This window comes from Salvelinus alpinus, chromosome 1, assembly GCF_045679555.1.
Source record: "Salvelinus alpinus chromosome 1, SLU_Salpinus.1, whole genome shotgun sequence".
NCBI classification, from domain to species: domain Eukaryota; kingdom Metazoa; phylum Chordata; class Actinopteri; order Salmoniformes; family Salmonidae; genus Salvelinus; species Salvelinus alpinus.
The window spans coordinates 80,467,513-80,493,438 of NC_092086.1; the positions used below are offsets into that span (position 1 = coordinate 80,467,513).

General features: G+C 41.1%; 1 protein-coding gene across 3 annotated transcripts; it reads right to left on the reverse strand.

Annotated features, from left to right (window-relative positions):
* Positions 1 to 4,554: 4,554 nt before the first annotated feature.
* On the reverse strand, positions 4,555 to 25,553 carry LOC139531078 (NADPH--cytochrome P450 reductase-like). Of its 3 annotated transcripts, none has more exons than XM_071327786.1 (16): positions 25,471 to 25,553; positions 20,204 to 20,448; positions 17,087 to 17,135; positions 16,768 to 16,896; positions 16,382 to 16,531; positions 14,175 to 14,299; positions 13,948 to 14,037; positions 13,189 to 13,287; positions 11,153 to 11,269; positions 10,783 to 10,901; positions 10,292 to 10,473; positions 9,977 to 10,126; positions 9,496 to 9,766; positions 9,093 to 9,238; positions 7,063 to 7,148; positions 4,555 to 6,947 (listed from the first exon to the last, which is right to left on the reverse strand). In XM_071327786.1, the coding sequence occupies exons 2-16, from the start codon at positions 20,389 to 20,391 to the stop codon at positions 6,803 to 6,805; spliced, it is 2,046 nt and encodes a 681-aa protein (XP_071183887.1). In that variant the 5' UTR covers positions 20,392 to 20,448; positions 25,471 to 25,553; the 3' UTR covers positions 4,555 to 6,802. The 3 variants fall into 3 exon arrangements, with proteins under 3 accessions (XP_071183887.1, XP_071183889.1, XP_071183888.1); XM_071327788.1 differs by lacking the exon at positions 25,471 to 25,553 and adding an exon at positions 17,902 to 18,014 and having other exon boundaries at positions 20,204 to 20,316; XM_071327787.1 differs by lacking the exons at positions 20,204 to 20,448; positions 25,471 to 25,553 and adding an exon at positions 17,902 to 18,117.
* Between the last annotated feature and the right edge of the window lie 373 nt (positions 25,554 to 25,926).

The following is a 25,926-nucleotide window of genomic DNA, read 5'->3' on the forward strand; positions in this document are numbered from 1 at the left end:
ATAAGTACTGTATGTGGTTGAATTTGAAGGTGACTTACAGGCCTTTTGTGGATCTGAGGGGTCTGCACTGAAGTAGACTGTCAAGACAGCATTCAATGAGGTTAGATAGGGATATCTGCATTTGCTTTAATTCTGATAACTGCAGTTTGTACATGCAGAATGCATAACTAATGGGTATGTGTTTTTGTTTCAGGTCAGATATGACTTACAGGCTTTGGCCTTCTGTGCACCTTGCCGGTTGGCCACAACACGGAATCTGGGGTGTTCACCCTCACTGGTTTCAACTGTCAACACAACACTCAATTTAAAATGTGATAATATAACAAAAACAGGACAAAACAAACAAATATTTGATATTTACCACATAAGGGCGGCGTCTTAAAGCTCTTTTTATTCTCTCATCATTACGATCCATCTTTCTTTCTGAGGGAAATATTTCTATCAATGAATTGACACAAAACACATCCTGACTCACACACAGACACACACAAAGATGGCATTCCAAATGGCACCCTATTCCCTATATATGTATATTTATGTTGGGAAGGAGGTGCCACAAAAGGCCAAAGATTACCTGCAACAACCTGAGTGAAGAAAACTATTGTACAGATTAAATCAAATCTGAACACAGTTTATGTAGTGAATGATTGCATGGTTACGTCATTTTAGGTCACAGCTTTATGACTGCGCATAATACGTCACAAGAAAAAAGCTCGTTTGGAGCCGGTGGTATCATCTTCTCACTGGTTGTAGCTCAATAACGAACGTGATGTGCTTATTATATCCTACTGACTGAGTAATGGTTGTATCGATGGTTGGTTGGACGTTTTACATAGATAGGCCAACATGATATCAATCGGAAGAAACCATTCCTTGCCAAATATATTTTTTATTATTGTTTTACTTTGAGTAACATTAAGGGACCACAATGGAAGCCGTTTACTTTATTGTGTTGTCCCTGGCCTGACACGTTTAATTTAATTACACGGTTTTTATTATTTTTATTAAACTGTCAAATCAAATATATCTATCTAGCTTTCTATCTAACTCAAATGAGCTGTTGAGGATACTTTGGTCATCACATTTCAGGCACAAGCCAGCAGGTGGAAATGTCTTTAAATGCAGCACTGCCTTAGCGCACGTCATGATCTGCGTGCGGTTGTGGTTGTGGTTGTGAAAGTGATTAATCCAAATGCGGAAGTCCAGTACTTTTGTTTTGGTTTGGTTTAGCAAGCTAGCTACTCAAGTCTTGTCCAATATTGGAGGAAAAGTGTCGTAACTGATGTCTTGTTTTACACACTTTGTACAAAATAATTAAATGCAGTACTACAGGATATTTCTTAATGTAGCTCTTTATTAGCTAGCTATAACTGGCATGTTCACGTATCGCCAACCAGGATCAAACTGACCATGACCTAACCATTTGGGTCGTCTTAACCAATCATAGCACAGTATGATATGGCGGTAAAATGCATCCAATTACAATTCAGTATGTTTACACATATGAATATTACAACTGACATTTTGTATTGTGATTGATTATCCTCTAGTAGTTTGACAATTATGCACAGAGCATCAAAATGATCACCCGAATAGTTTAGAAAGATGTGGTTCAGAGGTTCAAGAGTTTTACTCCTGAGTTCAGGCTAACAAGTGTCATTGTTGCTGTCATTATAGTATCATTTGTTTTGTTTACTGTCACTGCATATTTCGGTTTATCAGAGGATGTCTAAAGTCTTGGAACTACAGTTTTTGCCAATGGGCAAGGAGGGACTGAGTGATTTAAGAATCATATGCTCGGTAGCTACTGTAGCTAGCTAATTTGAATGGGGCTGTTGTAACGTTATCTAGCTTGCTACAACGTGTAGCTAACGTTAATGATGTAACAGATGGTGCCAGTAGGCTACAGCAGCAAGCTAGAGCACAACACATCAATGCCTCGGATGTCTGTCAACCCGTTTATTTCAGTTTTAACCCTCTCCTCTTCCTTTGCGGTACACAAACTCATCACATACTCCTTCCACCACAAGACAGTGACCTAGCTACTCCTCAGCATTGGGGTCCTGGTGCTCCTCTGTGGTGGGATTGAGAAGAGTGTGGGCGCTGTTTGGTTCCTTCTGATGTTTCAGTTGCTCTCTATCAGCACAGGGGTGTTGTACACAATCCTGGGGCTTGTACTGTTTGGTGCATCTGCCCAGAATCAAGTGGATGGGTTAGTTTCTGTATCCCTCTCCCATATGGGTATGGCCACCGTGTACTCACTTCTGGTTAAGGGCTTTCTTTTTGGGGTCAGTGTACCCATGTTAGGCCATGAAATGGCTGTTTCTGGTCATCGTAACACTTTTGGTCCCACACACTGTCTTCCTCTGCAACCCAATCATCGCAGGGGGGATCTCCATCCTTACTCCAACCTTATTGTGGTTACATTGTGATACACTGCAGTATGTCACATCTTTAAGTGTGCTTAGTAGTGTGGTTAAGTTGTAATATGTTTGTGTTGTATATGCTTAAAATGCATGTTGAGTCCTCATGCTGAACATTATGAGATGTTTGTTTAGGAAAATCTACCATCCCTGCGTCACACATTCTTATCTTGCTCTGGTGAAACATACGGAAAGGGCTGGCACCCACTTCTTGTCAATCCTGGACAAGATGCCTTTCAGGCTGCTGAGGAACATTGGCAGGGGTTTTAGCAGTGGGGGGGCATGTATATATACAGTCCAAACAGCCTACCCAACCACTCGGGGAGTGTCCTCATGGCCCTAAAGCACACCCTTGTTTTGTATCACAATTCAATGATGAAACTGGAAGGGACAAAAATGCAATTTCAGAAGGTGGACATGTCCCCCCCATCACCAGTGAAAGTTGCACCCCTGAACATTGATGCCCTGTATGACCCTGCATCAATAGAGAGAAGAGCAAGAGAAGGAAGATGGTCCACCCACACTGAGTACTGAGAAAGCACTAGACGCATCATTTATCCTACAAGACGAGAGGTCATTAATTAACATGGTTGCTGGGTACATGCCAGAGTACATGATGTACTACAGTATAATGAGGAGCAGTTTCAATAGATGATCCTCAGCTGTAATTGAATACTGTACAATAGGACCTTGTGGTCCCCCATTATTAGATAGAGAATCACTGTTTAGTTAGATAAGCTCTCTGTAATCTCTCCACATTCTCATTGGTTGCAGAATCATTTCTACCCAGTCCAAGCCTACGCTCCAGTTTCCTCCAACCTACAGGCTACCGAGACCACACCAAAGACATTTGAAGGCTGGGCCCACTCCTACTATACACAGGGGATCCCTGTTCAGTTCTCAGGTTATTATGTTCACAACCATGGATATGCCCTCAAGCATAGCTTTGGGTAAAGTCACAAACATGAACACAGCTGCAGCCACAGTCAAGGTCATGGACATAGTCACGGACACAGTCATTGGCAGACATCTGCCTCTCAAACCAGCAGTCACTGGACTCTAGTGGCTCAACATCTACATTCTCAACATTCTCTCCAGTCTGTGTCTGTCAGTGCCCCCCAGAGTTTCACAGCAAACATGCCCGAGTCACTGCTGGGGTCTATGATGGTTCACCCAGGGGCACCGGTGTCTTCATTGACAGATTGATGATATCGAAAACTCATTGAATGACAGAGCTCTCTCATTTGTTATACATTGAAATGTAATATACTTGGACATGGGGTTTGAGGCAGAACTTAAAAGGTACACGGTTTCTTCACTGATGATTTTGGTTTGAAGAGTCAGACTCTGAATGTTCATGGTTAAATCAATGGAAGGTTTTGATTGTCAAGTGAGTGTAAGACCACTCCTTTTGGCCTGTACTTTGTGTTGTTCTACACATACGGTAAACACATCTCTTGGTACTCTTGATTTACACAACCTTGATAAATCAGGCAATTTATATTACACTGTATTCTGTTTTTCTTTCCTTAACTACTTACAGCAATGAAATGAAATAGCATCCACTCACCAGTAAATTAGATCCATTACATGCAGTTTGTTGGGCAATGCATCATTCAACATTATTGTAAATTCTGGAGCAGGGAGCAGTGGTTGAGGTTATCAAGAGTGTGGGTTACAAGGACAGATTATGATGTAATCTTTAGAAAATTAGGTAGTTGGGCCTCCCGAGTGGCACAGCGGTCTAAGGCACTGCGTCGCTGTGCTTGAGGCGTCACTACAGACCCGGGTTTGATCTCAGGCTGTGTCACAGCCGGCCGTGACTCCCATGAGGCGGCGCACAATTGGCCCCACTGACTTCGGTCACCAGCTGGACGGTGTTACCACCAACACATTGGTGCGGCTTCCGGGTTAAGCAAGCAGTGTGTCAAGAAGCAGTGCGGCTTAGCAGGGTCCTGTTCGGAGGACTCATGGCTCTCGACCTTTGCCTCTCCCGAGTCCATAGGGGAGTTGCAGTGATGGGACAAGACTAACTACAAATTGAATATCACGAAAATCTATTTAAAAAAATAAAATAAAATCAGTTGTTGTGCACAGTAAAGAATAGCCATACATGACAACCAAGACTCAGTATAGCAAATCAATGATTATTATTTCTTTACAAAATGCATGTTTTCAAGTTATACTGTTTATATACAAATAGCTATTTTGCATAAACAACTGGATCAAGTGGTAAAAGTCATGTAACAGGTCATGATGGAACACGTTATTCGATATCAGTAATGCAAGTGAAAAAGTTCAAAGGCACACAAATGAAAACATGAACCCTGCCATATCACTACAATAGTTTAGGGGTTTCTCTATTAAAAGAAACACCAAAAGGACTGCTGAACATCACCCTTATATCATCCACTTCATTCCATTTCATACAGTTGATGTTCAGCAGAACCTCAAGTTGAAGTAAATATTTTGTATTAGACCAACGATCAGCATAGAAAAATAAAACCTAGATAAAATACCTACTGAGTGTACAAAACATTAGGAACGTCTGCTCTTTCCATGACATAGCTTTCACCTGGATTCACCAGGTCTGTCCATGATCCCTTATTGATGTCACTTGTTAAATACACTTCAAAATCAATGTAGATGAAGGGGAGGAGACACGTTAAAGAAGGATTTTTAAGTCTTGCTACAATTGAGACACGGATTGTTTGTGTGCCATTTAGAGGGTAAATGGGGTAGACAAAAGATGTGTGCCTTTACATGGGATATGGTAGTATGTGCCAGGTGTACCAGTTTGACTGTGTCAAGAACTGCAACGTTTCTGGGGTTTTCACACTCAACAGTTTCCCCATTTGTATCAAGAATGATCCACCACCCAAAAGACATCCAGACAACTTAACAACTGTGGGAAGCATTGGAGTCAACATGGGCCAGCATCCCTGTGTGGAATGCTTTTGACACCTTGTTGAGTCCATGCCCCGACGAATTGGGGCTGTTCTGAAGGCAAAAGGGGGCGGGGGGAACTCAATATTAGGAAGGTTTTCCTAATGTTTTGTACAATCAGTGTATACTGTACACATCCCAGAATTAGTGATATCAGAACACACATAAATTACAGTCAATAGACAGATTCATTTTGTACTGCAAGTGCACATACAACCAACACATATTGCATTGCCTAAATGCTGTGGTAGTGTCCATCTAAACGTAACTAGTTGGCACTAAGCCTTACAGTCAGAGAGCGTGAGAAAAAAAACACCTGGACACTTTTACAGTTGACCACCACTTAATCTAAGACCTATTCTTGAATGAACCGATGAAGAACAAGGCTCAATTGCTAAATAGTTACTGCAATTTAAATGTACAAATTTAACAGTACATGGTACAACATGAATACGCTACAAGTTTACACAACCTTCCTAGAGCATCTGAATTTGTAAATACATTTACAGATGGAAAATATAGAATGCTTTCAATGCCTTACATTTGAAATGAGTTAATATACAAGAAGAAAAAAACGCTTGTGGGGATCTTCACAGCATGACAAACGTCGCAATATTTAATTTCATAATCACTTCTGTTTTCACCTAGTTTCACTTACAAAAACAATGTGTAACATTTAATGGACAGTAACAGTCAAAAGTTTGAACACACCTACTCATTCCAGGGTTTTTCTTTATTTTTACTATTTTCTACATTGTAGAATAAGACTGAAGACATCAAAACTATGAATAACACATACGGAATCACGTAGTAACCAAAAAAGTATTATTAAAGATTATTCTTTAACACTGTTTTGGTTACTACTTGATTCCATATGTGTTATTTCATAGTTTTGATGTCTTCACTATTATTCTACAATGTAGAAAATATTTAAAATAAAGAAAAACCCTTGAATGAGGAGGTGTGTTCAAACCTTTGACTGGTACTGTATATTATCTCCAACTTTTCTAATCTGATGGGAAACAATGAAGGTCTGCCTGCACTCTTAATAAAAAAAAGTATTGATTTATTCCAAAATAGAGATGTCCCCCCCCCCCCATAACCTTAAAGGAGAATGTAGACCAAATCTACATGAAAGGCCTGGGGGTTAGGGGTCAAGTTAGAGTATGAGCCAATTCCCAAACAATCCTAAATTAACAGCACTACTTCTCAGTATGAGTCCCCACAAAAGGCTTTCAGTAAGATTACAAACAAAAACAATAATAAAGGACAACAAACATTCAGACATACGTCTTTCCATTTCGAGATTAGGTGCTGACGTGTTACCTCCAAAAACTGTTTAAAAAGGTGTTTACCGTTACCCCTCACCCAAATGAAATAGGTTAACATCTAGGGGGTTGTGAGGGTGTCCTGGCAAGTAAGCTTCATCTTCTTTAGCTCCACACATCCAGAGAGTAGCGTCCCTTGGTCATCAGCTTCTTGATGTAGGCCACAGCCTGTGTGTGTGTGAGGCCTCCGACCTCTTCAGCTATGTCATAGAAGGTGTTCTGCACGTCCCGCGCCATGTTCCGAGCATCCCTAGGCAAGGACAAGTGGCAGCCATATTTACAGAGGGCACACGATGATGGATTTTCCCTTTCAGAAAACCCTCTAAAAGCGTGTACATATGCAGGTGGTCTGAATTGGTTCTTACCCGCAAATGTAGAGGTGAGCATTGTCAATATGGATCAGCTTCCACAGATGTTCTTTGTTCTTCTTCAGGAGATGCTGTACGTACACCTGAGCATGGAAAATCAAACAATTATGAACTATTCATTTGAATAATTTAACTGCTACAAAATACATTCTCTTGAAGTCTGCAGGTTCTCAAGGCAATACGAATTATAATACACAATTATATTAAAATTATATTAGAATTATAGGCACTGGCAGTATCAAATATTGGACCTTATCAAAGTCATAGATACACTCCTCTACGTATTTATTTGGACAGGGAAGCTAAAACTTTTAATTTGGCTCTATACTCAAGCATTTTGGATTTGAGATCAAATGTTTCATATGAGGCGACAGTACAGAATGTCACCTTTTATTTGAGGGTATTTTCATACATATCTGTTTTACTATTTAGAAATGGAAGCACTTTATGTATCTAGTCCCCCCCATTTCAAGGTGTCATAAGTATTTGGACTCACTTGTGTATTAAAAGTAGTTAAAAGTGTAGTATTTGGTCCCATATTCCTAGCATGCAATGACTACATCAAGCTTGTGACTACAAACTTGTTGGATGCATTTGCAGTTTGTTTTGGTTGTGTTTCAGATTATGATGTGCCCAATAGAAAATAATGGTAAATAATGTATTGTCATTTTGGAGTCACTTTTATTGTAAATAAGAATAGAATATGTTTCTGAACATTAATTTCGAAGTGTATACTGGAAAAAAATATAACATGCAAAAATTTCAAAGATTTGACTGAGTTACAGTTCATATAAGGAATTCAGTCAATTTAAATAAATTCATTAGGCCCTAACCTATGGATTTCACATGACTGGGCAGGGGTGCAGCCATGGGCATAGGCCCACCCACTTGGCAGCCAGGCCCAGCCAAACAGAGTTTTTCCCCGCAAAAGGGCTTTAATAGAGACAGATATACTCCTCAGCACCCCCCACCCCCCTGAAGACGATCCTGTAGGTGAAGAAGCCGGATGTGGAGGTCCTGGGCTGGGGTGGTTACACGTGGTTTGCGGTTGTGAGGCTGGTTTGACGTACTGTGATATTCTCTGAAATGACGGGGCAGCTTATGGTAGAGAAATTAACATTTAACTCTGGCAACAGCTCTGGTGGACATTCGTGCAGTCAGCATGCCTATATGCCTAAAAACAAGGCATTGCGTCGTGTGAAAACGGCAAATTTTAAAGTGGCCTTTTATTGTCCCCAGCACAAGGTGCACCTGTGTAATGATCATGCTGTTTAATCTTTGGGCTCGACGTGCCTCAAGCGACCCACCTCGACAACATCCGGTGAAATTGCAGAGCGCCAAATTAAAATTACAGAAATCCTAATATTAGACATTCATGAAAATACAAGTGTCATACACAAAAACAAAAACAGAAATTAATTATAAATAATGTATTGCCATTTTGGAGTCACTTTTATTGTAAATTTAAGAAGATAAGTTTAACACTTCTACATTCATGTGGATGCTACCATGATTATGGATAATCATGAATGAATAATGATGAGTGAGAAAGTTAGAGGCATAAATATCATAACCCCCCAAAATGCTAACCTCCCCTGTTATTGGTAATGGTGAGAGGTTTTGGGGGTATGACCTTTGTCTCAGTCATCATTATTCACAATTAACATATACACATTCATGCCACACACACATCCCAACTGCTGCTAACAGACTCGTATTATGATTGCTAAATACTGCACAATTGAAACACTTGCCCCCCAATCCCCTCTTCCCCAAAACACGTGTACATATTGAACTATAAATTGTGCCTTCCTGTAGCCATTGACTTTATGTTCGTATTCTCATTTTTTATTATTTCAAATTGTTGTTGCATTGTCGAGAAGGAAACTACAAGTAAGCATTTCATTGGATGCTGTATACCATGTGTATCCTGTACATACGACTAATAAAATGTCAAACTTGGTAGTATAGCTAGACACACGAACTCTCACATAGTGAGGAGCTGACAGAGAGGTTTGGTGTGTTACCTTCCCCTCTTGGTCTCTGGAAAAGGCCACGTTGAGCTGAGTCAGCACGCCCGCCTTCTCAAACTCCTCCAGTTCCTGCTGGTACAGGAAGTCCTCGTTTCTGCGGCGACAGCCGAAGTACAGTATCGTCTCGCCGACATCCTTCCCTGATAGCGAAACACAACACATATTGGATGTGAAGCTGGGTCACACTCACCCTATTTTTCTTTTCCCTCCCTTATGCAAAAAAATACAAAACATACTTGTGGCAACAAACTCAGGTGAACCTAATTTATTGTAGAGTAATGGAGACTTGCTTGATGTGAACTCCATCTATGCACTAGGCAAACACTGTTCGGTTTTAATAATCAGCAAAACCACAGACTTAGATGCCAGATGAGGACCAGGCCTTCTTGCTCCGTACCCTGCTCCTTCATCCAGCCTCTCTCCTGGAGGAAGCCCATGAAGGGGGCGATGCCCGTGCCGGGCCCGATCATCACCACCGGGTTGCTGGCCTTGAAGGGAAGCCGGAACTGGGACTTGCGGACGTACATGGGCACAGTGGCCTTGTGGCCGTTGTCCGTCACCACAACCTTGTTCTTCAGCCAGTTGGTGGCCACACCCTTGAAGGTCCGCCCTGTGCTGGTCTGGAACTCCACCACCACCGCACAGATGCTCACCATGGTGGGATACACCTGACAAGACAATACACAGTTTTAAAGTAAACAAATAAAAAACTAAATAAAATAAACTGAAAAAGTGGGAACTGAACTGGCAACCGGAGGTCTGCTGGTCTCTGATCCCAGGTACATGTCCTTAACCCTTAAAATGCTATCCATCCAGGGGTGCTGCTGTTTCTCACAAGATGGACAAAGTATTTTTACTATTCTAATAGTGGGTCTCACCTTGCCGGAGGAGGCGATGGAGTAGTAGCGAGCCTGTAGGCGGGGCAGCAGCTCACACAGGTGGTCTATGGTAGGGTGGAGGGACGGCATGTCCTCCAACACAGCCAGGATGTTCCTCTGAGCATCCAGCACCCAGCTCTGGTACAGACCCTGGCAAAGAGACACAGACAGACTAAGACTTACTCTCCATTGATACAGATAATTTACAGCCATTCAAACGCATTGACAGCATGCATTTCTGGGCGGGCAGTAGAATGTCAGTCAGTCAGCTAGCGGTGAAGGGTCAGAGGTTCGAGGTCTGTCAGGGGTGCCAACCTTGCCCTCGGGGGAGGCGGAGGCCATCTTGCGCAGGGTGTCCTGGTCCTTGGGGTCGGTGGCATACTGGGCCAGCTCAAACAGTACGTTGGTGCGAGGGGGGTTGGTGATGTCCAGGTAGTGGGTCAGAGCTGTGCGGTATGTGGTCGGACACGGGAACGGGTGCTTCTTATTGGACTCCTCTAAAAGACACAGAGGAACAATCTGATCAGTATCATCGTTTAATGTTCAAGTTCCATTTATTTAGAGGCCACGGTATACATTTTCAATGTTAACGGTAGACTATATGATTTAGTTGACTATGTGTGCAGCAATATCTTCTCAACCTCTAGATTACTGTACAGTGAGTGAATAGCCATGAGGATAACATCATGTGCATTTCATTGCAACCAAATAGTACGGAAAAAGCCTATGGAAAACTGCTCCAATGTAAATACACAGACACAAAGCAGCTGAAATCATATATCCCTGAGCCATGATTTACAACTGACCGTCGAGGTTGTTGAGAGAGATAACAGTGTCCAGGTCGGCATCCAGGATTTGGCCTATTCTGTTCACTATTGACACGTCATTAACGGGGTAAACAGCAACGTGGTCTCCAGAGTCATATCTACAGGGGGGGAGACAGGGGGAGGTGGATGAACAAGACTTCCCAATGTCTTTATCTAACACGCAAATGTCATTACATATAGAACATATTTACATGCTTGTTGCCAGTGTGTGAAAATAAATAAATAAATGATTATCCAACTCGACACTTATTGGCAGACAGAAGAAATGCAGTAGACATTGGAAGGCAGAAGTGTATGATATTCTAAGGCACAAGACTTTTAATATTACATATTAAAGCAGAGCAGCTACCTGATTTTGGAGCCTGAGATGTCCAGCTCTAGATGCATCAGATGGCGGTCGCCGGCTTGGTTCAGCTGGCGGTTGACAGCCACTGTGGCCAAGTAGGGGTTCTTCGCATCAAAAGGCCTGCAATGACAGATATACTGGAGTTATCACAAAGCCATTTCAGACAATTGGTGCTAATGTTATAAAATTGGTTTGTCGAAGGTTCCAATAAATAACTGACATCCCAATACATTTGAGAGAAGATTTCTAATATTAAAACTTCTTATGGCTGCAATCCCAGTAACGGGATGATATGACAACAGCCAGTCAAAGTGCAGGGCGCCAAATTCAAAACAACAGAAATCTCATAATTAAAATTCCTCAGACATACATGTGTTTTATACCATTTTAAAGGTAATCTTGTTGTTAATCCCACCAAAGTGTCCAATTTCAAATCTGCTTTTCAGCGAAAGCACTACAAACGATTATGTTAGGTCACACCAAACCACAATAAGCACAGCCATTTTTCCAGCGAAAGATAGCAGTCACAAAAAGCACAAGTAGAGATAAAATTAATCACTAACCTTTGATGATCTTCATCAGATGACACTCATAGGACTTCATGTTACACAATACATGTATATTTTGTTTGATAAAGTTCATATTTATATAAAAAAATCTGAGTTTACATTGGCGCGTTACATTCACTAGTTCCAAAAACATCCAGTGATTTTGTCTAGCCACATCGTTTCAACAGAAATACTCATCATAAATGTAGATGATAATACAAGTTATACACATGGAATTATAGATATAACTCTCCTTAATGCAACCGCTGTGTCAGATTTCAAAAAAACTTTACGGAAAAAGCAAACCATGCAATAATCTGAGACGGAGCTCAGAACAATAGTCAAATTAGCCGCCATGTTGGAGTCAACAGAAACCAGAAATTACATGATAAATATTCCCTTACCTTTGATGATCTTCATCAGAATGCACTCCCAGGAATCCAAGGTCCACAATAAATGCTTGATTTGTTCGATAATGTCCGTTATTTATGTCCAATTAGCTACTTTGGTTAGCGCGTTTGGTAAACAATTCCAAAGTCACGAAGCGCGTTCACTAAAACCTGACGAAATGTCCAAAAGTTCCGTAACAGTCAGTAGAAACATGTCAAACGATGTATTGAATCAATCTTTAGAATGTTGTTAAAATAAATCTTGAATAACGTTCCAACTGGAGAATTACATTGACTTCAGATGAGCGATGGAACGGAGCTGCCTCTCAAGTGAACGCGCGTGGTCAAAGAATGTTCACCTCATGGCAGTGGTGACTAATTCTCCTCTCATTCGGCTCCCCTTCACAGTAGAGTCATCAGACAAAGTTCTACAGACTGTTGACATCTAGTGGAAGCCGTAGGAAGTGAATACTCATTCATATCTCGCTGTGATTTCAATGGGATCTTGGTTGAAACTCGACCAGCCTCAGAATTTCCACTTCCTATTTGGATTTTTTCTCAGGTTTTTGCCTGCCATATGAGTTCTGTTATACTCACAGACATAATTCAAACCGTTTTAGAAACTTCAGAGTGTTTTCTATCCAATACTAATGATAATATGCATATATTTGTAGCTGGGACTGAGGAGCAGGCCGTTTACTCTGGGCACCTTTCATCCAAGCTACTCAATACTGCCCCTGCAGCCATAAGAAGTTAAGAACTTTTCTTTTTACTGATCTGAGAAGACAGGTGAAAGCACTAAGGCCTACACAGGGATTTAGTTTACACCTGTCTAGTTCTATCAAGGAAAAGAGATGAGAGGAGGCCACTTTGGACTATTGAGATGCACCCTAACAGCACCCAGACTTTGCTGTTGGACTTCTGACATTGGGAAGTAGGTGAGAATCAGGTCAGCGTCATGACAACAGTCATCCCTTTGTTGCCCTGAAAAACAACCATAATCTATTCATTCCATTAGCGATGACAACACATCTCTGTCATTACGCCTGATAGCTGAGCTGCCTACACCACTTCCTATGTGTGTGTGAAGCTGTCAACTCACGGTTTCTGGGTCTCAAAGCTCTTGAGGCGACCCATCTCCCCAGTGTACACCTTATTCATGTTGATGTCAGTTGGAACCACCAACTCGTACTGCCGGATGCTAAAGGAGAGGAAGAAACGGACAGGTGATTACTTCCTGCTCTGCATCCCGACCACTCATGAAGTCTAAAAATAACCCTCGTCAGTGCAGCTAAGGGCCGACATGGACAGCCATGCACGCTTCTAGTGGAGTTTGCTCTCTGTGATGCAAATGTGATGATGCATGGTAAAAATTGTCAGATGCCATAGGGAGTGAAAGGTCTTAAAGCACATGTAAAAATGATTTTCCTTGTTGATGGTCATTTAGGTTTGTTATTTGCAGATGAAGCTTTATAGTGTTTTTTCTGAGAACATGCAAACAATGCCAGGGGGTATCAATTATTTGATACATCCAGTATTTATAGCTGCTGATATTACCATGGAAAATAACCCTTGTTCTGCATTGAATTGGAATACAAAGTAAAACATTATGGGTCGGTTCCCCAGACACAGATTAAGTTTAGTCCTGGACTAAAAAGCGGTTTCAATGGAGAATGTTTTAGAATCCTGGACAAGGCTTAATCTGTGTCTGGGAAACCAGCCCTCTGTCTTTAAAAAATATATATAAAAATATATTCTCTATACAGGAAGTACATCTGCTCCTGAATCTCCATACTAAATATCTCTAGTTGACAACTAGTCTGACCAGGAGAGCGAGAGGGGGTAGCCAACTAGCTATTACCTGGTGTCATCTCCTGTGGCCTCCACCCCAAAGTGCTCACACACAGCAGGCCAGAACTGCTCCTTCCATGATACAAAGTCTTCCTCAAGGCTGGGGAAGAGGGTAAGACATACATAGAACAGTCATCACATGATATTTTAATAAGAGAAATACATACATATTTATGAATATGGATTCATTTATGGACATTGTAGCAATGTTTGCACTGTATTGAGTTCAGTACTCACTTGCCATCGTCGTCTCCCATTCCCAGGTCATAGATCCTCTTGCCACCCAGCTCTTCTAGTCTCTTGTCGGTATACTTTCCCATTGCATTGAAGTGCTCATATGTTTTATTCCCCAAGCCAAACACCTGCAGAGTTCAAAGGCAGATGTTATCAGCTATCACAGTAGATAAAAATGAATGACCTGCATATAAAATGTATAGATTCCTCTACTTCTAGGGCCTATATCATGATGCAAACCTGAGTGCCTTCAGAAAGTATTCACACCCCTAGACTTGATCATTTTGTTGTGTTACAACCTGAATTTAAAATGGATTAAATTTAGATTTATGGTCACTGGCCTACACAGAATTCCACATAATGTCAAAGTGGAATTTATGTTTTTATATAATTTTTTATACAAATTAATGAAAAATGAAAAGTTGAAATGTCTTGAGTCAATAAGTATTCAACCCCTTTGTTATGGCAAGCATAAATAAGTTCAGAAGTACACATTTGCTTAACAAGTCAAATATAAGTTGCGTGCAATAACAGTGTTTAACATGATTTTTTTTATGACTACCTCATCTCTGCACCCCACACAATACAACAGGCGTCGTTCCTAACTCAGTTGCCGGAGAAGAAGAAAACCGCTCAGGGATTTCACCATGAGGCCAATGGTGACTTTAAAACAGTTACAGAGTTTATTGGCTGTGATAGGAGAATACTGAGGATGGATCAACAACATTATAGTTACTGCACAATACTAACCATTGACAGAGTGAAAAGAAGGAAGCCTGTACAGAATAAAAATATTCCAAAACATTAATCATGTTTGCAATAAGGCACTAAAGTTAAACTGCAAAAAATGTGGCAAAGAAATTAACTTAAGACATGTCCTGAGTACAAAGCGTTATGTTTGGGCAAATCCAACACATCCCTGAGTACCACTCTTCATATTTTCAAGCATGGTTGTGGCTGCATCATGTTATGGGTATGCTTGTCATCAGCAAGGAATAGGGAGTTTATGATAAAAAATAAATGGAATAGAGCTAACACAGGCAAAATCCTAGAGGAAAACCTAGTTCTGTCTGCTTTCCAACAGAAACTGGGAGACAAATTCACCTTTCAGCAGGACAATAACCTAAAATACAAGGTCAAATATACACTGAAGTTGCATACCAAGACAACGTTGAATGTTCCCGAATGGCCTAGTTACAGTTTTAACTTAAAATTGTCCTCTAAATCTATGGCAAGACTTGAAAAAGGCTCTGGCAATGATCAACAACCAACTTGACAGAGCTTGAACAATTTTTAAAGAATAATGTGCAAATATTGTACAATCCAGGTGTGCAAAGCTTTTAGAGACTTACCCAGAAACACTCACAACTGTAATCGCTGCCAAATGTTATTCTAACATGTATTGATTCAAGGGGTTGAATACCTATCTAATCAACATATGACTGTTTTATTTTTCATGATTTTTAAAATAAATGTTAGAATTCTTTTTCCAAATACAGAGTACTTTGTTAACCAAAACAATGACAATTAAATCCATATTAATAACAACAAAATGTGGAAAAGGGGTGTGAATACTTTCTGAAGACACTGTAAATGCAGTAATACATTATATCCTTACATATGTCTAAGCTGTACATTTACTTAATTACACCATTTGGATCAGATCTGTAATTGCAGTGGCTTTATATGGCTGAATGCACTACAAATGTTGAGAACAAGAAAACATGGATTTCCCACATAAAAAGCCACAACCACATCACAATGCTGTCTCAGGAGAGTCGCACAGCGAGACCCGGAGGAAGCCATGGTTAACATTGTTCAGTAGTGATGTCAATGAGAAAACATTTCAAAATTGAGACTCCCGACATCTCCAAGCCACAAACTGCCAGTGCTCTCCAGCTCCAGCCTTGAGGTTGGCCAGGCCTGGAGCTTTGTTTGGCAGGACCACATGTTTCCACTTGGTGAGTGAGTTTGGAGGGAAGTGGGGCAATGTAGCAAAGTGTGCATTCCACCAGTGCCTTTCGCATGGGAAAGCCTCACATACGGACATCTCAATCCCTACCTCTCCTTCAATGGGGAATGGGGATGCAATAAGAGTCATTCTGTGTGGATCCTGTCAAAGCTAAATGTGCTGCGCTGCACACCAATGTTGACGCTCAACCACCTTGATGCACCTACTACAGACCCATCTCGCTGAGCAAAATACCAACCGCGAAGTTGACTCCTTTCAGGTCCTCGTCGTTCTCCTGCATCCAGTCGTAAAAGTCCTGAGCGTTGTCTGTAGGATCCCCCTCCCCATAGGTGGCCATGCAGAACACAGCCAGGGAGTTGTCGATCTCCGCAAGACGAGGCAGCTCCGACTGAGGAGAGGAAGGAAGAAAAAGACATTGAAAATACACTAATTGCAAACGGGATTCGTTCACCAAACAGCTCTCAGGACACAACAATGCAGTCATTAGCTCTCTTAATGTTATACATTTAATAAATATCCAAACAAATATAAATATTCATCACCACAAAGCTGCTGGAGGTTACATGTGGTACGTAGAAGACTGAGACAATGTACACATAAAATCAGCCGGATTAAGACAAGTACCATGTCATATTCCTCGGGGTCAGCTGACATGCCTCTCATTCCGTAGCGCTGGGCGTCTTTGGCCAGTCGGCCGCAGAACTCCTCCGCCGTGCCCGTCTGAGAGCCGTAGAAAACCACCATGTTCCTGTTCTGGAGAGGCAGACGCATCATCAGTAATCATCCTAAATTATAGACAACTTTTTAAAGTTCCTTAGCTAGCCACCAAAACAAGTTAAGTGGCATATAGCCTACATATCCATTTACTAAATAAATAGACATCATTTTGTCTAAAATAATTTGTTTCTACTTATTACACAGCATTTAGCATGAAGCTACTGACCGTTTTCTTCATTTTTTCAATAAAGCTGGTTTCTCGCTGCGGAGTGACTCTGGAGGAAAAGACACAAAGCAGATGTTAAAAGGTAAACATTAGCATACCATGGTAACTTAATTAGTCCACTAAATGACTATTACACTGCCTCGAAAAGGAGAGACCATTTGAGAAGGCAGAAAATGTTCTTTACTCTGGCATTCCCATCCCCTTCTGACCCCCATGGGAGAGATTTGCGTATGGGTCACACCCAATCCCTTTACAAGTCATGTAAACGCAGCACAGAAATAGCTCAGTTGATCATTGGTAAAAACCTTGAACAAACACAGTAAATGCATGTGAAACTCACCGATGAAAATAACATGTCAATTGTCAATGAAACGTGTGCTCCTTAGCAAAGAACATAGGAGGTATCAAGAGGAAGTCAAGAAGTGACAAACGTTGCATGTGGTGACAGTATCTTAAATCAATTGTTAGGCTACATGTACTGCACACAGCCATAATTCAGACCACAGCCTTTTTGATGACAGGCTATCATAATCATTACAATCTGCAACATTGATTCTTATCTTTTAAATGATTTCCTTTCCTTTTGTTTAACATTGCTGGTTAAAAACGTTGGTAAGCAGCCTGGGAAGCTGAAAAGCAAATCAAGTCCAATCATTTGCCTTTCCCAACAGTAACACACATTTCCCTGAAGAGCATCAACATGATAGGCAGTGGATGGAGCACAGTAGAACAAGCGGTCTCAGATACACACACAGTGAGACCAAGAGAGAGAAACACAGAGAGAGAGAGAGAGAGAGAGAGAGAGAGAGACTGACCTGGCTGCCGCTGCCTGTCTCTCTTTGGGCAGAGAGAACACACATCCCATGGTTACAGGCAGTGTTCTCCAGCACCCCACAACACACTTGTCTGATCCACAATTGGACACAATCTGAAAAAGCACGTGAAGAAGAAGCCCATCAGGGCTGACTATCCGCTGGCCTCCCCAAAGTGCATTATGCGGGAGAGATTCTCAGTCTCTCACTGAACATACAGCCCCCCCCACGAACACCCCACCCGAGCGCGCTCTCTCTCTGTGGTGGAATCAAAACACACAGGCAGCCATGGCTGTTATTCAGCCGCAGCAGCCTCTCACTGGTTGGCCAGGCAACTCCAGGGCTTGTGTTCTGCTCAGAGCAGCAGTCAGACGCGGATGGACGTGTTGCTGTTACCCGCTCTCACCACTACTCAACACAGACACTACCGACATCTGGCAGCAAGGCTGGGAAGACAACGACAATATAGCATGACATTTCCCTTAAAAGCCTTTCAAGCAGAGCAGCCGGCGAAATACACATAAACGTTAACAAAATTATTTAAAAAACAGACATGCCCCTGCGCACGCACACACATCAACACTGACATACACATCCATTCACTACATCCCTCCTCTTTTCCTATACAATCTGTAGGGACTACACTACCCGAGTCACCCTGGCAACTATTAACAGCGTAAATGTGTATTTCTTTCTTTTTAAAAGAGAGACGAGGCAAGGCAGAGCTGAATAAAGCACATTTCAAACCCCTGAGCCGAGGGAGTGTGTCACAATGGTTACCTAATCTATCATAAAAGGTTGCCATTTGTGACACGGCTTTGCTCCATTCATGCTCCCTCAAAGGCAAATTAGGGACGGCTTCCGCAGAAGAGAGGCTGAACAGAGAATACTGCTGGACTTTGGCCTCAACTTTCCACCTCGGAGAGCATTCAAAGAGAAAAAGCATCCACTGGGTCTTCTGGTGCGCTGGGGAAGTGTCCAAAATTGGCTGTGTAGAAGACTAAACACAAAAAGAGTGCACAAAGACGGGAGTATTCTCCAACAAAAAAGGATCACAGTGAAATGCGAGCCAGCTAAACACAAGGAAACTCCAAGGTAGTTCTCTCTTTTCCTGCACACCCCAAACCTCTTCCTGGAATTTTCATAGCTTCAGTTGTGGGCCATTTCCTCCTCCTGCATATTTCTTTCAATGAGGTTTGGTGGTGCGGAGGGGAGCCAGGGGATCTCGCAGGGAGAGAGAGAGGTCCAGTAATTAATTACCAGTATGTTTGAGGTCCTTCTCTTAACACTGTTCCCATTCAGAAAGAGAGAGCCATGTTTATGGTTAACATTTCCAGCAATTAAAACCTCTTTCACTTCCATTGTTTGGGGGGTGCAGAGCTGGCATTTTCCCTGTGGGGGGAATTGATCCAAGTGACGCCAACAAAGGAACATAGGCAACTGTTACTGATTAAGCCCCATGCCAAGTTCCTGCCAGCAGCCAAGTGGATACAATGAAACAACAAGGTTCTCAGTAACATTGGTGTGAGATGTTTCAAGCATCTATTCAACAGATGACCGCATGTATAGACCTAATCCAGAAAGTTACAAGGAATAATAGGTGAGAAAACAATTAAAACCACTATAATTGCTACAGTACCTTTCTGCATGTGGCCTGGGCGATGCAGCATAGTCTCCAGGGTATGTTAAAAATAAGCTACACAGTCACCGAAACCACTTCCAATTATTATCCTTTTGAATAAACAACAAATGTAAACTAATGTGACCATGCACATTCCCCCAGTTAGGCCTACATGAAGTCAACACATTCAAATGCTGGAACCCCTGCCCAGGCCAACCACAGTGTGGTCTAAAGTAACACATGCACAAGCACACTGCCAATCCCTGCTTCCCACTCAGCTCCAAGTTCCAGGGCAAGAAAATACAAATGACTTTTGGTCACCAGGGGATGACAAAACAGGAGTGTTCTGATTTAACCTTCCTGGGCTAATAAGGGGAAAATATGAGCAAATACACACTAATGTTGAATCATTCTTGATTAAATAAATGAACAGCTAAGCACACAACAATCTTCAAAGATCGTCAGCACTATCTCACTTCTGACACCAATATAGAGGATACCGACAATGCAACGTCCCCTGCTGGTCCCGAACATGGTGTCTCCCAGCCCGTAGGCAAACTTACTATCACTGTTCCAATAGGATAAACTGCCTTGGGATTTTACAAATGTTAATGTAATGAGCCTACCTAGGCAAGGGCCGTATCAAAATATCAAATGATAGAATATTGGTGGAAAAACACTTACACAGGGGTGAGCCTCTTGAACTCTGGGACGGTGTCCTCAGTCTTCTTGCGAGAAAGGAACCAGTAGATGAGTAGGCCAACAATGAGAGAAAAAAGGAATATGTCCAAGTTAGTGAAGAGAGGTTCCTCCTCCACAGGGGCCACGTCAGGGCCTTCCGGGGCTACACGCTCTACCTCCATGTCCTCCATGGGGCCACTCGCTGTCTGACAGGTCAACACCGGCTGCAGCCAGGGCAGAGAGAGGACCTGAAGAAATTACAGTTCGTTTTTTTAATGTTTTTTTTTCTTCACGAAAACACATATACTTTACATACATTACATTTACACTACCAGTGAAAAATTCACACCTGCTCATTGTAGGGTTTTTCTTTATTTTTACATTGTAGAATAATAGTGAAGACATCAAAACTATGAAATAACACATATGGAATCATGTAGTAACCAAAAAAAAGTGTTAAACAAATGAAAATGTTATATATTTGAGATTCTTCAAAGTAGCCACCCTTTGCCTTGATGACAGCTTTGCACACTTGGCATTCTCTCAACCAGCTTCCTGAAGTAGTCACCTGGAATGCATTTCAATTAACAGGTGTGCCTTGTTAAAAGTTAATTTGTGGAATTTCTTTCCTTCTTAACTTCACTAGGGTAGGGGGCAGCATTCGGAATTTTGGATGAAATGCATGCCCAAATTAAACTGCCTGCTTCTCGGGTCCAGAAGATATGATATGCATATAACTGGTAGATTTGGATAGAAAACACTCTAAAGTTTCCAAAACTGTTAAAATAGTGTCTGTGTATAACAGAACTGATTTGGCAGGCGAAAACCTGAGAAAAATCCATTCAGGAAGTAGTTTTTTTTGTTGGTTTTGTAGTTTTGTATTCAATGCCATTACAGTATCCATTGACTTAGGACTCAAATTGCAGTTTCTATGCCTTCCACTAGATGTCAACAGTCTTTAGAAATTGTTTCAGGCTTGTATTCTGAAAAATGAAGAAGTAAGAGCAGTCGGAATGAGTGGACCCTAAAGTGTCACAGAGCTTTTTCATGCGTGTTTACCTTTTAAATTGACGACGTTATTGTCCGGTTGAAATATTATTGATTATTTAGGCTAAAAACAACCTGAGGTTTGAATATAAACATCGTTTGACATGTTTCTATGAACTTTACGGATACAATTAGGATTTTTTTGTCATCCTGTTTTGACTGCGTTTTAGCCTGTGGATTACTGAAGAAAACGCGCAAACAAAACTGAGGTTTTTTGGATATAAAGAGACTTTATCGAACAAAAGGAACATTTATTGAGTAAATGAATGTCTGCTGAGTGCAACCATATGAAGATCATCAAAGGTAAGGGATTAATTTTATCTCTATTTCTGACATGTGTAACTGTTCTACTTGGCTGGCTACTATTTGTAATGATTTGTCTAGTGGGCTATGTTCTCAAATAATCGTAAGGTATGCTTTCGCTGTAAAGCATTTTTTAAATCTGACACCGTGGTTGGATTCACAAGAAAATCTTTAAACCTATGCAAAATATGTTCTGTTTTCTGAATTTTTATAATGAGTATTTCTGTATTTGAATTTGGCGCCCAGCAGTTTCACTGGCTGTTGAAGAGGTGGGACGCTACCGTCTCACGTGCCCAAGAGAGGTTAATGTGTTTGAGCCAATCAGTTGTGTTGTGACAAGGTAGGGTGGTATACAGAAGACAGCCCTATTTGGTAAAAGACCAAGTCCATATTATGGCAAGAACAGCTCAAATAAGCAAAGAGAAACGACAGTCCATCATTACTTTAACCTGTCTAGGAACCCTACCGGAACCCCTCGCCAACAGCCAATGAAATTGCAGGGCGCCAAATACAAATCAACAGAAATCTCATAAATCAAATTTCTCAAAAATACAAGTATTAGGCACCATTTTAAAGATAGAATTCTCGTTAATCCAGCCACAGTGTCTGATTTCAAAAATGCTTTACAGCAAAAGCTCCACAAACGATTATGTTAGGTCACCACCAAGTCACAGAAAAACCCAGCCATTTTTCCTGCCAAAGAGAGGAGTCGCAAAAAGCACAAATAGAGATAAAATGAATCACTAACCTTTGATGATCTTCATAGAACACAATACATGTATGTTTTGTTCATATTTATATCCAAAAATCTCATTTTACATTGGTGTGTTATGTTCAGTAGTTCAAAAACATGCTATGATTTTGCAGAGAGCCACATGAATTCACAGAAATACTCATTATAAATGTTGATGAAAATTCAAGTGTATTGCATGGAACTTTAGATACACTTCTCCTTAATGCAACTGCTGTGTCAGATTTCAAAAAAACTTTACGGAAAAAGCATAATCTGAGAACGGCGCTCAGAGCCCAAACCAGCCAAAAGAAATATCTGCCATGTTGCGCAGTCAACATTAGTCATAATAGTATTATAAATATTCACTTACCTTTGATGATCTTCATCAGAATGCACTCCCAGGAATCGCAGTTCCACAATAAATGTGTGTTTTCTTTGATAATGTCCATCATTTATGTCCATTTATGTCAAAATAGCTTCTTTTGTTAGGGCGTTTGGTAAACAAATCCAAAAGCACGATCAGGTCCAGTCGGACGAAAATTTCAAAAAGTTATATTACAGGTCGAAGAAACTTGTCAAACTAAGTATAGAATCAATCTTTAGGATGTTTTTATCATAAATGTTCAATAATGTTCCAACCGGAGAATTCCATTGTCTGTAGAAAAGCAATGGAACGAGAGCTACCTTTCATGTGAAATGCACGTGACTGAGAACGAGGCTGCTGGCAGACTCCTTAGTCAAACAGCTTCCATCTGGCCCCCCTTCACAGGAGAAACCTGAAACAACGTTCTAAAGACTGTTGACATCTAGTGGAAGCCTTAGGAAGTGCAACATAACCCATATCCCACTGTGAATTCGATAGGCTGAGTTCAAAAACTACAAACCTCAGATTTCCCACTTCCTGTTTGGATTTTTTCTCTGGTTTTTGCCTGCCATATGAGTTCTGTTATACTCACAGACATCATTCAAACAGTTTTAGAAACTTCAGAGTGTTTTCTATCCAATACTAATAATAATATGCATATATTAGCATCTGGGACTGAGTAGGAGGCAGTTCACTCTGGGCACGCAATTCATCCAAAAGTGAAAATGCTGCCCCCTATCTCAAAGAAGTTAAGACACGAAGGTCAGCCAATCCAAAACATTTCAAGAACTTTGAAAGTTTCTTCAAGTGCAGTCGCAAAAACCATCACGCGCTATGAAACTGACTCATGAGGACCGCCACAGGAAAGGAAGACACAGAGTTACCTCTGCTGCAGAGGTTAAGTTCATTAGAGTTACCAGCCTCAGAAATTGCAGCCCAAATAAATGCTTCCCAGAGTTCCAGTAACAGACACATCTCAACATCAACTATTCAGAGACTGTGTGCATTAGGCCTTCATGGTCGAATTGCTACAAAGAAACCACTAGTAAAGGACACCAATAATAAGAAGAGACTTGCTTGGGCCAAGAAACACACGCAATGGACATTAGACCAGTGGAAATATGTCCTTTGGTCTGATGAGTCCAAATTTGTTATTTTTGGTTCCAACTGCCGTGTCTTTGAGACACCGAGTAGGTGGACGGATGATCTCCGCATGTGTGGTTCCCACAGTGAAGCATGGAGGAGGTGCGATGGTGCTTGCTGGTGACACTGTTGGTGATTTATTTAGAATTCAAGGCACACTTAACCAGCATGGCTACAACAGCATTCTGCAGTGATAGGCCATCCCATCTGGTTTGCGCTTAGTGGGAATATAATTTGTTCTTCAATGGGACAATGACCGAAAACACACCTCCAGGCTGTGTAAGGGCTTTTTGTTCAAGGAGAGTGATGGAGTGCTGCATTAGATTACCTGGCCTTCACAATCACCAGACCTCAACCCAATTGAGATGGTTTGGGATGAGTTGGACCACAGATTGAAGGACAAGTAACAAACAAGTGCTCAGCATATGTGGGAACTCCTTCAAGAGTGTTGGAACAGCATTTCTCATGCAGCTGGTTGAGAGTATGCCAAGAGTGTGTAAAGCTGTCATCAAGGCAAAGGGTGGCTACATTGAAGAATCTCAAATATATTTAGATTTGTTTAACACTTTTTTGGTTACTACATGATTCCATATATGTTATTTCATAGTTTTGATGTCTCACTATTATTATTTAACAGGTGACTTGACCTGGGCTATGTAGGGCACATTTAATCAGCAGGAGCATAGTTAGTGAAATTAACATTTCATAGCTGAGGTTCTGTCATGCAGAGATGAGTGACGACTGGGATTTTGCCGGCATTTCTCTCCATGGGTATGACAAAACGAATGGCAGAATGTTGTGCTCCAGACTCATAAAATTCTCAATTTTACCACAAGAGAGCATTCTAGCATAAAGACAAATGTGAGCAAAATGTACACATTGTTCTTTTGAACTACAGTCCATACATGCAGCATGCCATGGATAAAGATAACAACTGAAAGCTCGTCTCATAAACCTGGTACTTCCATTAAGTTCTGTCAGTTAAGTTCTGTCAGTTTTCTTAGGTGACTTCTGTTGCATGAATCACATTTGCCGTATTATAGCGTACAGTCTGTTGTTGTCTGGGGTCAATTCAATGAAAACAAATGCAATCTGACATTACTATTCAAAAAGTTAATTATTATTTCAATAATAGTTACAACTAATAAAAACTCATTGGTGCACACTTCAATACTGTACTGATAAAATACATTGGTTCCTACACTTCACTACTGTACTGATAAAATACATTGGTTCCTACACTTCCACAAATATCTGTGGTTGGTTGGAATCTCAATGGATAGTCGGCAAGATTGCGGCTACTTCCATGCACTTCATTAAGTGTGGCAGATACAATTTATATTGTCAAAAATTGGTCAGATAAGCAAAAAGAGACATGCTGCTATAATGTTCAATTTATCAATAAGATAGTTGACAAGTTTGAGTTGACTAATTCTGGCGTTGTCTTCCCCCATTTAGGTAACCCAAAAACCTTACAAAAGAGTGGAGCACAGTTGTGTAATCTGTTCAAAGCAGCTAACGTTAGCTAAATTTAGCCTAAAGGATCTTGTTATTTCTTGGCTATGTGTTGTCTGCTTGGAAGGCAACGTCAAATTCATAACGTTTAACCATATTTGAACATAGCATAACACTGCAGTACAATTCAATACTAATTTAAGTCTTAACAAAATTATTACTTACTTCAAACTGCTCCTGACTGTATCCAGCACAATATCGGAGTCAAATTGCTTCTACGTCATTATTGTGCGACCACGCGCCACGCCTCTCACGTGTCAGTGGTTTATGTACACTATGCTTTAAATAATAGAATCAGTTAAATGTGATACCACCATGACCCTGAAAGCTCCTAGAGCTCATTTTGATATCAGCCACCATATCAAATCATCATGAAGAACAATATCCATCCACAAAATAGTATCAGTCAAGAAGAAGAAAGTAATGCTGTCAACATATCCCTAACATACCAGTAGTAATGCAAGTTGCGGTCTCATAATGAGACATTTAGACAAAATGAACAAAGCACAGACTCAGCTAGTGGCTTATTACTGCAGAGTGAGCTTTCTTGACACAGCTGAATATGTACACACAGTTTCGTGATTGTCAGTGCATGGCCTGTAATATCTCCGACCCATTCTC